This window comes from Monodon monoceros, unplaced genomic scaffold (genome assembly GCF_005190385.1).
Source record: "Monodon monoceros isolate NGI ecotype Baffin Bay Population unplaced genomic scaffold, NGI_Narwhal_1 Super_Scaffold_17, whole genome shotgun sequence".
NCBI classification, from domain to species: Eukaryota; Metazoa; Chordata; class Mammalia; order Artiodactyla; family Monodontidae; genus Monodon; species Monodon monoceros.
In genome coordinates this window covers 17,837,153-17,850,635 of record NW_021703773.1, presented here as the reverse complement: position 1 = coordinate 17,850,635, position 13,483 = coordinate 17,837,153, and the positions used below count along the sequence as shown (strand labels likewise).

General features: G+C 43.8%; 2 protein-coding genes and 1 long non-coding RNA gene across 9 annotated transcripts in view; 1 reads left to right on the top strand and 2 right to left on the bottom strand.

The window, feature by feature from the left end:
• MTUS1 (microtubule associated scaffold protein 1) overlaps positions 1 to 7,919 on the top strand; it is a 160,210-nt gene extending 152,291 nt beyond the window's left edge. For all 6 annotated transcript variants that reach the window (XM_029226358.1, XM_029226357.1, XM_029226359.1 and 3 more), the window contains 3 exons: positions 2,532 to 2,648; positions 5,168 to 5,265; positions 5,825 to 7,919. In XM_029226358.1, the coding sequence (XP_029082191.1) occupies positions 2,532 to 2,648; positions 5,168 to 5,265; positions 5,825 to 6,038 (429 nt within the window). In that variant the 3' untranslated portion in view covers positions 6,039 to 7,919. The remainder of the gene's footprint in view (positions 1 to 2,531; positions 2,649 to 5,167; positions 5,266 to 5,824) is intronic.
• LOC114897522 lies at positions 1,135 to 5,827 on the bottom strand. The gene is made up of 3 exons (XR_003794173.1): positions 5,597 to 5,827; positions 4,417 to 5,100; positions 1,135 to 1,255 (listed from the first exon to the last, which is right to left on the bottom strand). It is a non-coding gene; the product is annotated as an uncharacterized LOC114897522 (long non-coding RNA).
• A 525-nt stretch (positions 7,920 to 8,444) lies between the features above and the next one.
• Positions 8,445 to 13,483, bottom strand: part of PDGFRL (platelet derived growth factor receptor like) — a 48,230-nt gene continuing 43,191 nt past the window's right edge. Inside the window, exons 5-6 of one of the 2 annotated variants that reach the window (XM_029226621.1) lie at positions 10,956 to 11,095; positions 8,445 to 9,280 (exon numbers count right to left, since the gene is read on the bottom strand). In XM_029226621.1, coding sequence (XP_029082454.1) covers positions 9,242 to 9,280; positions 10,956 to 11,095 — 179 coding nt within the window. In that variant the 3' untranslated portion in view covers positions 8,445 to 9,241. The remainder of the gene's footprint in view (positions 9,281 to 10,955; positions 11,096 to 13,483) is intronic. The other variant, XM_029226620.1, reaches the window with a different exon arrangement.

Below are 13,483 nucleotides of genomic sequence, written 5' to 3'. Positions count from 1 at the left end.
TAAAAACTGACATAACAGCTGAAATCCAATATATTGCAAGTGATCTAAGCTAATACCTATAGGAAGACAGGAAAACTATCAATTAGGTTCAGGGTTTTATGTAAAGACTTCATTTTTTAATTAACTTGCTATATTGTGATATAATTTACATACCACGATATTCACCCTTCTAAAATGTACAGTTCAGCAGTTCACAAGTTATACCTTGGTCACCAGGATCTAATTACAGAACACTTTTATCACCCGCCCCCAAAAGACACCCTGCACCCTTTAGCAGTCATTCCCCATTTCCCCCCCCAAACTCCCTAGCCCTACGGGATCACCAGTCTCCTTTCTGTTTCTATCCATGTACCTGTTCTAGAGATTTCATTGACATGAAATTGTGCTATATGAAGCTTTTTGTGTCAGCTTCTTTCCCTCAGCTTAAGTTCTCAAGGTTCGTGCATATTGTAGCAGGTACAGACATTTCATTCCTTTTTATGGCTGAACAATATTTCATTGTATGGATAATCCTCACTTTTTTATTTATTTATGGATGGCTATGTTGGGTCTTAGTTGCTGTGTGCGGGCTTTCTCTAGTTGCAGCGAGCAGGGGCTACTCTTCCTTGCCTTGCGCAGCCTTCTCATTGCGGTAGCGTCTCTTGTTGTGGAGCATGGGCTCTAGGCGCACAGGCTTCAGTAGTTGTGGCATGTGGGCTCAGTAGTTGTGGGCTAAGCGCACGGGCTTAGTTGCTCCGTGGCATGTGGGATCTTCCTGGACCAGGGATCGAACCCATGTCCCCTGCATTGGAAGGCGGATTCTTATCCACTGCACCATCAGGGAAGTCCAGTCCTCACTTTTGAAAACTACAAATTTCTCTGGTAAACTTAACTTTCTCTTGCAGCTTGTATCCTTACTCCTCTGTATCCCCCCAACTTTTTTGCGGGGGGCGGGTGCTACTTCTGTCTTTTCATTCCATGTATTTGTGTCCGGGGCTGCAGAAGCAGAGCTTTTGTGCCACTTAAGACCTGTCGCAACTCTCGAAGTACCTGGCTCCCTCAGTGAGCTCTTCTGCTATGTCATTGAGAGACCCTCTAGACATTTGAATGCAAGTGAATGAGGTCCTATTCAGTGAAATTTCAAAGCTATTTATTCTGGAAGATTCTTAGAAAAATTCGATTGCAAAAGAAATGTGTAGACTTCACACGCAGGGTGTAAATCTTATGAGTGGTTCAGGGAATGCTTTTAAAGAGCTTCCTGATCCTGCAGCAGCTCCTGAAAAAGTTCAGAAGGGAAACAGGTTGAGGAAAGCAGGACTATCTCATGCCTTACCCCACCTAAGCCTGCCCAGGTTGTGGGAAAAGAGCATGTATGAGAGTGGTGGCAGAGAAGTAGGGAAAGGTGCAGTGGGAACGAGGCTGCCTACACTCTGACTTTAAAAATCAGCAAGATGGGATTTGCTCTCTTTATGGTTTAAAAAAAATCATATGTAAAAGGATAACAGTATATGAAATGTAGGAAGTTTCTGGAAGAGCCCTGGAGTTGAGGATCGGGGGTTGGTCCGCACCCCAGCACTTTTGGGGCCTGAGCAGGTAGGTCACTTGAGCTGTGCAATTCTGTCTCCTTCTGCGAAGTGAGGGGTTTAAGTGATTTTCCAAGGGCACCTTCCCTGATTCTCCCTAAGGGTTGCTCCAGAGCGTTAACCACTGTCCAGGAGGATAGGTTTGATGATCGACACCACTGACTCTTGTCTAAGAAATTCCCTCGCTGAACACCAGATCAATAGATTTTGTGCCTTTAACTTGTGTCGTGCATTTTGGAAGGTTCACTTGAATTTCAATAATTAAAGCAAGGAGTTGAGGAATCCACCCTGGTCTCGTGCTCTCAGAGGATGATCTCCCCTTACATAGTGTTTATCTTGCATAGAATTTTCACAGTTGCACGTGCTCTATGCCATGTAGGTGTTCGGGTGTCACATAAATGATGGGCTGTTAATCCTGCTCTAGAAGTACGGCCAGGCTAACCTAGTCCTGTCATAGCGAGCGTCCAAAAGACTCAGCACGTGATTGCCATTCCTCTTGTTTTCCAGAGAGCCCAATAAACACACTGCCTGTTCATTCCTCATGAGTTACTGACTTTGGATAGAGAGAACTATTGTTCCCTTTCTCCCCCCAAACACCTGGCCAGGACTTGGAATTGCGTACTCTCTAGCCACTAGAGTTCTGTTTTGTGTTGTAAGCTGTGGTTTTTAGCTTACTTCCAGTAAAATATTTGGTGCTACCAATGTTTTTTCCATGTTAAGTTACTGATACGTGAGTGAAGTGTTTGTTTTCAAATGTGAAATGTTTTATTTCATTCTTAAGACCAAAGACTTTGAAGTTAAAGATGTCTTAACCCTTCTTTTCATCTTTCTTTGAAACTGCCGTAAGAAGGTTGATGTCTCTTGCTACTTAATTTCTAAATCTAATCAAATGTCTTTATATTAAGAGTTTGAACCATGTGATTGTGTTAAATGATCAGTCACAGCCATATCCTGCTGTGTGTTTTCCAGAAAAACCCTCAGATCATGTATCTGGAGCAAGAGTTAGAAAGCCTGAAGGCTGTTTTAGACATCAAGAATGAGAAGCTGCACCAACAGGACATCAAGTTAATGAAAATGGAGAAACTGGTACATTTCATTCAGAACCTTAAACGGGGTAATACCTGAGGCACAGGAACTGGCCCCTGAACTAGACCTGTGGAATTGTCTTAATTGCTATTTAAAGATAGGAAACATAGGACAGGTAGAAGAGGTTAAATTTTCTTTTCCATGTCAGCTTAAGGCTTATTCATTGCTACCTTCTAGAACATTTTTTTCAAGGAACATAAAAAAGGTAGCTTTCAGTGTTTGGAAAAATGACAACTCGCGAGTGTCTCCCGTTTCAGTGGTCTGGGAATATCCACCTGCATAAGAAGACTTTTTAAATAACGTAAAAGCTGTCCTTTAATACACTACCACCTCTGGGTGGGTTTCTTTTGCTCAAAACTGTTGAGTACATAAATTAATTCCATCAGAGCAATTGAATCTTGCTATCTAAATTCTTCATCTTGCTTCATGTGAATTAGACTGTGATAAAAGAATTGCCCTTTTATAAAATTAATCTCGTTGTACAAGTAGCCAGCACTATGCAAAATATGAATAAAGTTTAGTTTACGGCCTCTAGGGCAGAACGGACGTTAGCATATGACGAGTCCATCCAGGACTGCGTGTGTGAGCAGTGAGCCCGGTGCCGTGTGAGCCTTGGTCCAGCCCTGGAACGCGACTGCTAAGAGCCAGGAGTCTAGCCAAGCCTGCAGGGCTTGCCGCGGCAGCAAAGGTGTTCCCAGCCAGTGCTGCACTTTGTACACCACTTTTGACTGTGCCAGGCCCCTCGCACTGCTTTCTCCCCCTAATTATGGGCAACTCAGTGTTGAGTAAGTACCTCAATTCAAACCCAAACCAGCCCTGGACAGTAGGGAGCATGGAAGTCACTCAGCATTAGTTTGTTTGGTTTTTGGTGTTTGGTTTTCTTCTAGAGACTATTACCTATCAAGGGAAGTAAGAGCTAAGCCCCCATGTGGATAGACGGGCACTTTGAATGACCAGGAAGTTTTGTTTCTGTAAAGGAAGGAAAGAACTCATGGTCTATTAATGGGCCCAACCTAGTATATACACCAGTTCCTGCCAAAGCTCATGCTGTTGTATCAGGTCTCATGACTGCCAATGTGGCCATCAACAACTCAGATAATCCTGTTAATAATTGGTTGCCCTATATGCCATGCACACATCAAAACTCTTCAAACCATCATGTGCAGTAAGAACAGGCTCTGCTGTAAAATTACTCATAGGTCTTGATCTTTGTTGATCCACAAGTATTTCTGTCCCTTGCCATGCCCAAGAGATTAGTCAGTATGGCATGGTGTATATGCAGAAGAAGGGGTTAATACAAGGACAGACAGGTAAACCCACTGTTACCTTGTTTATTTGTAAGCTCCAGGCCTTTATTGAAAATAAGCCACTTAGAAAGCAAGGAGGCTTTCTCAGTGTAAAAACTAGCTCTGCTGCTAATTAGCTCTAAGAGCGAAATTCCAGGGCTAGTTTCCTCTCCAGTAAAATGAGGAATTAAGGTTAATTCCTACCCACAGTCTTTAATTCCAGATTTTCCCACCTCATGTTTTTATCTTGAATTCCTTTATACTTCCTGGAAATTCCAATGCCCCCTTTTTCTTACACGCTAGTCACATTTGTTTTGGATATTTCACTTGGTTGGCTTGTCCTAAGCTTTTTCTGGATAATAAGATGTTAAGAACAGTAGGACTGCAAACTAAGAGCCAGAGTGACAGTCGCTTAGTCACGGGCAGCAGTGACAGGGACTTAGAGCTGTGATGTCGCCTCCGAGCACGTAATCAAATCTTACCTTTAGAAACTAAGCAGGGATGTAACTGGCAGTTCATGTGTTAACTGATTCAACGTCTTCTGGGCTTTTATCCTTCAATCTCTCAACTGGTCAGTTTGTTTTCCTTGAAAGTTTAGCCTGGGCAAGCCCTAGGCAAACAAACGTATCTTTAGTTCAACCAAGGAGGAATGCTTTCTGTAGTGTCACTTGTTTATTTTAAGGCTCTATAGAGCTTTGTGGATTGCCTTATGTGACCACTCGGAGGTAAATGCTGAAGAGTAACCGGGAGACCATGATTAAAGTCATATTAAACATTGCCACGAACTGAATTTTCATCAAATGTGGGATTTTTTTTTTCTTTCAGAATTTACCATAAGAAGCTGTGGTGCCTCTGATAAAGAAAACGGCCGCTAGGCAGCCAGTGTTTATCACCTTGAACCTGAAAGAGGCACAGCCCCCAAGGGTTGCCGAAGGCAGGGCACCAATTCTTGGGAATTCTGAAACAATGTGAACTTGAACAAATCACTAACGCCCTGGGTTTGTCCATTTTCAAGTGGCCTGGCATACCTTTAAAAAGTACTATCCACGTGCTCTGTTTTGCTGCAGTAGATTCTTTTTGCAGTGCGTCAGTGTAGAGACAGTCAACATACCATTAAACTTCCCCGAATGAAATCTCTCCAGTGTGTGCTGGTGTCAGGAAGGTACCTTAGGGAAATAAGGGGCTTTATGTAATTTTTAATGTATAAATATTGGTACTCTTGTTGACACCAAGGTGGACAACAACACAGCACTGGTGGACAAACTGAAGCGATTCCAGCAGGAGAATGAAGAATTAAAAGCTCGGATGGACAAGCACATGGCAATTTCAAGGTAAAAATAAAACTGTCCTATTCCCCACCCCCACCCCAAGCTCCTCCCTTCCTGAAACATCGAGAGTGTTACTTTCTCACCACACTCCACCCATGCCCCTCCTGGAAATGCAACAGAAGCGGGTAGTTAACGAGGTTCTGATTTCTATCCAGAAAAATACAATTGTAGCGTTTAGTGCTTTACCACAGTGGCCTGGACCAAAGGCTGAGTCCTCAGTGGGCAAGCCTTCCCTTCCCTTTCAGAGAAGGACCACCACAAGACCAAACACGAAACAGCCCCACACATACGAGGGTCTTAAGACATGCAGTATAGCTGTGGGAGCGTCACTCACCCTACTATGAAATTGCCCCAAAGTGCAGCTTTTTCTTTGGCTCTAGGTCACACTTCCTGGGTTTCTCTGCCAGCCCAGTACCCATGCACAGTAGCTCCTTTTATTCCAAAGAGATCATTTGGGGCTCTTAAATTTAAAATAGTAAGATTTTTTTCAACCTTTAAAAAAAAGAAAGAAGCAATTCAGAATCACAGGATTTCTGGCTTTTTTTTTTTTTTTGTCTTCCAGGCAACTTTCCACGGAGCAGGCTGTCTTGCAGGAGTCGCTGGAGAAGGAGTCCAAAGTCAACAAGCGCCTCTCCATGGAGAACGAGGAGCTGCTGTGGAAGCTGCACAACGGGGACCTGTGCAGCCCCAAGAGGTCCCCCACGTCACCCGCCATCCCCTTCCAGTCTCCGCGGAACTCCGGCTCCTTCCCCAGCCCCAGCATCTCACCCAGATGACCTTCCTGGGAGCTGGAGACAGACTGCGTTTCTGCAGTACTGACCCACCCACAATCGTGGGGGCGGGGCTGGAGCCACCTTCGCTGACACGCACAGCCTGTCCTAGAACTGGAAAGTCATGGGCCGAACCAGCCCCTTCCAGACAAGACCAGAACTCTGGAGGAAGACGTCCGACTCAGTCCAGGAGACTCCTCCCCAAACGATGCTGTCGGAATGGATCTACATGGACGCTGTTGCACAAAGCACTTACAGAACGAGAAGATCTTGTTCGTTGCCTTTTTCACCTACGCATAAAGGGGAAAACTCAGGGGCCTGTTAAGATAAAGATTTATATAACCTTTGTAACGTTCTTCACCACAGACACCTCCTTGTGATTTACATTTTGGTCTGGCTGGGGATGTGTGAATGAAGTGGATGTAACCGAGTGTCACGTGTCTGATGCTGCCTCCTTTGCTGAGTCTGTCTGGAGATGTGCTAATCAAATAGTCAGTGTATGCATCTCTGCAAAAGCCATAGAAGAAAGAGCAGTAGTTGCTAGAACTAGAATTCTTTACCACCAACCCCGCTCAGCCCTTTGCCATGGTGGGGGAGAGGGAGAGACAGAAACAGCTCTGACTTGCCCACGTCTGTTCATGCTTTGCATCCTTTCGGAGTAACTTCTTGGCAGCCTTTCAGTGTTCAGCCATGTCAGTTGAAACTAGCTAGATTTTTTAAACTTACCCATGTGGACATAAAATACTACAATCCATTTTCTTAGGCTATGAGCAAATGTAGAACCCTAATTTTGCTTTTTAAAAAATGTGTATAAAGAAAGGGCAGTACCCATGGATTGCTTTCTGCCTTATTTTTATCTTGATCTGAGCTATCCTCAGTGATTTCAACTGGCTGCTTCTCTCCCACTATCTCCATTCCCCCCTCTCCTTTCTCCCCCATCCAGAGCCACAAAAGCAAACCTTCTACCTCCTTCCTACTTTTTCTCTGGGACAAGGAATATGCTTTTCCAGAGCCAGCTCATCTTCAAGGTGCTGAACCACTTTCCAAATAAACCAAGGCCTGGATCCGACAGTATAAATTTGGGGAAGTCCTAGAGAGATTAAAGAATGAAAAGGAGTCATTGGCTCGCAGAACTAAGAAAGATAGGACTCAGTGCTTATGGATGAACATGAGCACCTTGATAATAGAACAAAACAGTCTCTGGAGATAATGCTAAAGTTCCACGTACCTTTGAGGAGTCCTTCTGTCCTTGGGAAGGTAGCAGAATGACCAGCTGATGAGAGAAGAATGTGGCTTGTACAATTCTTCTCCAATTTGCATTTCAATTTCTTTTCAAAACTTCACTTATTACCTCCCCCACTTCTGAGACTTTGGGGGAGGTGGAAGGAAGAACTGTGGCTTTTTTCTTTCTCCCTGCATGTGTCAAGCTTGTGCTGTATTTACTGATCAGCATTACTGATGTTCGATGGCTGTACAGATAAGCGCTATAGTAAGAACAGATTCAGGCTACTAGAGGTGGACCTTTGAGTTAACATTTACATATACACTACAAAGCAGATTGATATTCATGATGTATGTTTTTTTGTTTGTTTTTGTTTTACTAGTGATTGTGTCTGAAGTTTTTAACCTCCAACCGTTGATTATGTGTGTAACCTTCCATGTTTGTTTCTGATAAATGGGAACGTAGGTTCACTGCCACCTCCTGGAATCTCTCTGCTCACCTTTCCAAGTTGTTCTCAATGTCCTTAGCCAAAGTTGGGTTTGCCATCCTTTCCCTGCACATGGTCAATCTCGTGCTGTTCCCTGCTGTGCTCTATGCCATTTAGGTGTCTGGGGAAATGATCCTTACACAGTTAATATAAAATGTCTTCAGAGAGTGGGAGACAACAGGAGAGAAGATAGGAAACAAAACACGGAACTGTAAAATTATCTTCAAACCAAATGTTATCACTTAGGATGCAAAATGTTGGCACGTCATAAAAATACGGATGTGTAAACAACTGTAGTTGTGCTCAGTTTGTAGTGATGGAAAGTATTTTCCTTTGATCAAATAAATAATGCTGGAATATTCAATAGAAGAATTGCATCCTCTGACGTACTTCACCCTCCAAAGTGTTACCCAATTTATAGCAGCACAGGAATTGACATCGTGTCTCCTTCTTAACCTATTTCCCAGGAATTTCCAGTGCAACCACAAAATTGGTCATGGGCTGAAATTTGGCTCACAGAGCTAGACTTAGAGCTTTTCTTTTCTAAATTCAAAGCTATGTGTATTTGAGAAATAAATTTTTACTGGTTTTAATAATAAGTTCTGCTGTGTAAGGTAAGAAAATTGGAACAGCTACAGTCTAAATATTTTTGAAGATGGTAAAAAAAAAAAAAGCCTAAAGTTGAATCTTCCTTGATCTGTGCATCTATTTTATATCAAAAGTTAAACTTCTAAAAACACATGCTGTGGTTCTTATAGAATGTCTAATCTAGAACTAGTACTTTTGAGTGCAGTGGTTAAAAAGTTTACATATTTTTTGATACCTTCATATCATACAATAGTTCATGTTGTATAGTTGAACTATATTATTACTCTGTTTTTAGATTCTCATATTTTGTGGTTGTTATATCAAAGAGAATATTAGGTATTGACTCAGACATTGCTGCCCAAAAATCCTTCTGGATGTACTTCAAGCCAACTTAAAAAACTAGCACTTAGCCCATTTTTTGTTTTTTACAAAAACTTGCTCGTTTAATAGAAATGATTATATAAAGTTGTTTACATATATGCCTTCTTAGTATAAACACTAGAAACCCATATATGTAGGTCATCAGTCAGAATACATGCTTTCTGCTAGAATTAACACTTCTATAATTAGACCGGGTGACTTCCTTTTAGTTTGGAGGTCTGGGTCTGACTCACAAGGCAGGGCCTGGGGTTTGGCGCTCGACATCAGCCTCTGGCAAAGCACTAGTCAAAAGAACCCTGGAGCTGGTTGTGTACACAAGTGGGCTTTCCATCAATTCATTTATACTTCATCTTCCAAGTCAGGAAAACTCCACAGTGGTAGCTACTGAGGTCTGTCCTCGGAGATTCTGAGCAGTGCAAATGTAATAACCTGCGTCAACCATCTCAAAGTCTTCAACGATCAGGACGCTCTGGGAGATCCTCGTGGTGTGGCCCAGTCCTCTGTGGATCAGCCGCCAAGTGTCTTGAATCGTCACGGGCCTTTCATCCTGTTGAACGACACCCACCGGGGCTGAAGCACAAACCACAAGCTGCTGTAAACAGCTCCCATTCATCCTCCACAAAGTGCAAAACACATGCTTCTAAAAGACTATTTGGTATGCGCAGCTCAACACTGTCTAGTCACTTTAGGCTGCATTTTTTCCAAGCAGTCTTGAATTTCATTATGCTGTTTGGCTTTCACTTTCTGCCCTTTTTTTTTTTTTTTTTTTTTTTTTTTTTGCGGTACGCGCGCCTCTCACTGTTGTGGCCTCTCCCGTTGCGGAGCACAGGCTCCGGACGCGCAGGCTCAGCGGCCATGGCTCACGGGCCCAGCCGCTCCGCGGCATGTGGGATCTTCCCGGACCGGGGCACGAACCGGTGTCCCCTGCATCAGCAGGTGGACTCCCAACCGCTGCGCCACCAGGAAAGCCCTCTTTCTGCCCTTTTCATGAATGTTTCTACTTAATATAAATTTTATTCTTTTGGAACTCCAAAAATGTGGGACTGGTATTAGGCATAAGAATACAGATAAAATTTTCCACTGCTCTCCTGTTGACACTCCCCACGTTCACCCCTTCACACAGTGGTTCTTATTCACAGAACTTAAAGTCAAAAAGAAGCCCGAAGCACTCACCGTGTAAATGAATACGAGCCCCTAATTGTTCAGACTGGGAGAGGGGGACATAAGATGAGTCAAATGTGCCATAGGACTACAGTGGGAGAGAAGTTGTACCGAGGATGGATAACGTGACACCCTAGGTGACTTAACTTCGTATTTCTAGAAAGTGAGATGGTCACTTTTGAGATGCTTCTTCCAACTTTGGTGATAAGTAGTGTTTTCTGGATTAGTTTAACATAATTGTAATATTTATAGTATTACTAAATTAATACCCTTTCTGCTAATTAGCAACGTAAAAAAAAAACCCCACCTCTAATGAAAATTATTAATGTCTTCTAAATGGAACAACACTTTTTAAAAACAAGTACCTAGTACCAGAAAAGTACCATTCTCCAGGGGGAGTTATTTTCCACCAATCACAGCCCTTAAAGCAGAAGTGTATTTGCTACCGAGTGAGTGCATCTTAGGAGGCCAAATCTCTTCTGGCAACAAAGGGATTATTCCATGTTGGAAGCAAAGCTGTTTATTTTTGTGAGCAGAACAGGCCCAGAGGCTACATGTGCTGGAGTTGTTTTTATGGGAAGTCTATTTTAAAATGATCTCGGCCTCACAGCACCTTTTTGAAGGCCTGGATTTATATGCCAACTTGGTGGTTGTCTACTTAGAGCTCCTTGCTTTGGGGCCCAGCTTTTATAGGGGAGAATACTGAAGGATTCCAGAAGGAGGTTAGATTGGCCTCCAATTGACCCAGAATTAAGATTGAAGATTGAGGTTGCAGGTGAAGGAAGGAGGCCCTCCTTTCCTGTTCATGCCCCGTCCCCTTCCTTAAGGGTCATGAAGAAAAATAACATGAAGAGAGTACATTGACTGAATTGCCTAATGGAACCCAGTCACCTTTTTCCTGTCCTTTAAAAAAAGCCATTTGTAAATATACTGAAACATCTTAGGAGAAAACAAGTGAGCCTTAGCCCTACCATAGCTGCACACGTCTCTCATACGTCTTTAAGTTACAGTCTGTATCAGTGAGTTGGGGGTGGGTAGGGAACAAAACAAGTAAGGCAGCTGGCTGAGGCCGGGGTATGCTTACCTTCTGCCCTGGGTAGATCCACCTGAATTCCACCTCCACATCCGGCTCCCCGAGGACCGTGCAGAGGACGCTGATGTCATCCCCACCCTTCACTTTGTTTGCAGATGCCAAGATGGTTGTTGATGGAGGACCACTGGGAACTAGAAGTGAGCAGGGGACAGGGGACATGAGATGAAATCCATGGGCCATGGCAGAGACAAACCAACAGAGGTGTTCTCTTCTTTGGGCAGGTATGGAACATTCCTGCCTTTCTTCAGCTACCCACCTAGCATCGGGCCTACCCTCTCCACCACTTCTGGTTTCCTCTAACACCTCCTCTTTCTCTACCTTGGTGGTCCAGAACGGGGTGGTCATCCAGAAGTCCCCAGGTCCAGGCATTACACTTGTAATGAGGGGAAGAGCCCAGAAGGTCTGCCAGGAGCTCACGTGAAGGGAATAAAAAGGTAGAGGGAGAATAAGGGAATAAAAAGGCAGAGGGAGAAGAGGGGGACTGGGGGCAGAGCAAGTAGAAGGAAGAGAAGGCAGCCTGGAGGGAGAGCGCTGATGGGTGAAGATGGACAGGTGTGCGGCCTCAGGAAGTACAGGAGAGAGTCTGAATCTACCAAAGGGAGAGACATTTGTAGGAAGGGTGTGTGATGTTTCTACTTCACAGCATTTCAGAGACAAAATTCTTCATTAGGCTCAGTTCACTCGAGTAAGTTTGACAGCAGCCTTGAGCAAGGCCACGTGCTGGGAGTGGAGGCTATGGCAGCGAACCAGACAGACGTGGTCTCTGAGCTCTGGGGCCTCTATTCTAATGGGAGAGGTAGACACTCAGCAGGTCACTGTGTGGTTGGTTTAGAACCTGAGTTGTGGGAAGAACTTGAAGGAGAAGCCCAGAGTGCTGGGGAGGTTCAGGATGGTCTGAGAAGCAGGAAACGCTTCCTTAAGGGAGGTTTGAACTAAAATCTGAAGGAAAAAGAGGAGGCACCAGCAGACAGGCCCGGAGGGGAGGTTAGGGAAGCCTGGGAGAGGGCAGAGGCCGGCCATGCAAGAAGACCTTTCAGGCCACCTGGAAGATTCTGCTAGGAAAAGCAGAAGCCCACTGAATGGTTTTAACTGGATATAATCAGCTACAGTGTGGAAGATGGAGAAAGCATGGGCACAGAAGAGAGCAGTTGGAAAGGTATTCATATTGGCTCAGGGAAGAGATGATGATAGTTGAACTCTTAGCAGTAGGATGGAGAGAAACAGCAGAATTTGGGGGATTTGATGGAATAAGTCCAAAGAACTGGGAGGAGCCGGGAGTGTTTGGGGCTCCTGCACCCTGGAACTGCAGTGCCATCACTGGGAGGAGGAAAGCTGGAGAACCAGACCTGGGAGGAAGGCCCAGAGTCCAAGGAAGGGCCTGTGAAGCATCTCAGCACAGATGTTAGGAAGAGAATTGGATACACGAAGCTGGCACCCCCAGATCCGGGCCACATACATTCCCCTGGGAGTGATTAGTGAATAGATACGCAGCAGGGCATGGCTATGGTTGAGAACACCCAGGAAGAGGACGAGGACAGACAAAGAAGGTGCCTTGGGGAACTCCAACACTTAAAACCTGGGAGAGGCAGCTCATTCTATGAGGCCACCATCACCCTGGTACCAAAACCAGACAAAGATACCACAAAAAAAGAAAATTAGAGGCCAATAACACTGATGAACATAGATGCAAAAATCATCAACAAAATACCAGCAAACCAAATCCAACAACACATTAAGAGGATCATACACCATGATCAAATGGGATTTATCCCAGGGATGTGAGGATTCTTCAATATATGCAAAGCAATCAATGTGATATGATACACCACATTAACAAACTGAAGAGTAAAAACCATATGATCATCTCAACAGATGCAGAAAAAGCTTCTGACAAAATTCAACACCCATTTATGATAAACTCTCCAGAAAGTGGGCATAGAGGGAACCTACTGCAATGTAATAAAGGCCATATATGACAAACCCACAGCTAACATCATTCTCAACAGTGAAAAGCTGAAAGCATTTCCTCTAAGATCAGGTACAAGACAAGGATGTCCACTCTTGCCACATTTATTCAGCATAGTTTTGCAAGTGCTAGCCATGGCAATCAGAGAAGAAAAAGGAATCCAAATTGGAAAAGAAGTAAAACTATCACTGTTCACAGATGACATGATACTATATGCAGAAAATCCTAAAGACGCTGCCAGAAAACTACTAGAGCTCATCAGTGAATTTGGTAAAGTCGCAGGGTACAAAATTTAATACACAGAAATCTCTTGCTTTCCTATATACTAACAATGAAAGATCAGAAAGAGAAATTAAGGAAACAATCCCATTTACCATCACATCAAAAAGAATAAAATACCTAGGAATAAAACCTACCTAAGGAGGCCAAAGACCTGTACTCAAAAAACTGTAAGATGCTGATGAAAGAAATCAAAGATGACACAAACAGATGGAGAGATATACCATGTCATTGTCAAAATGACTATACTACCCAAAGCAATCTACAGATTCAG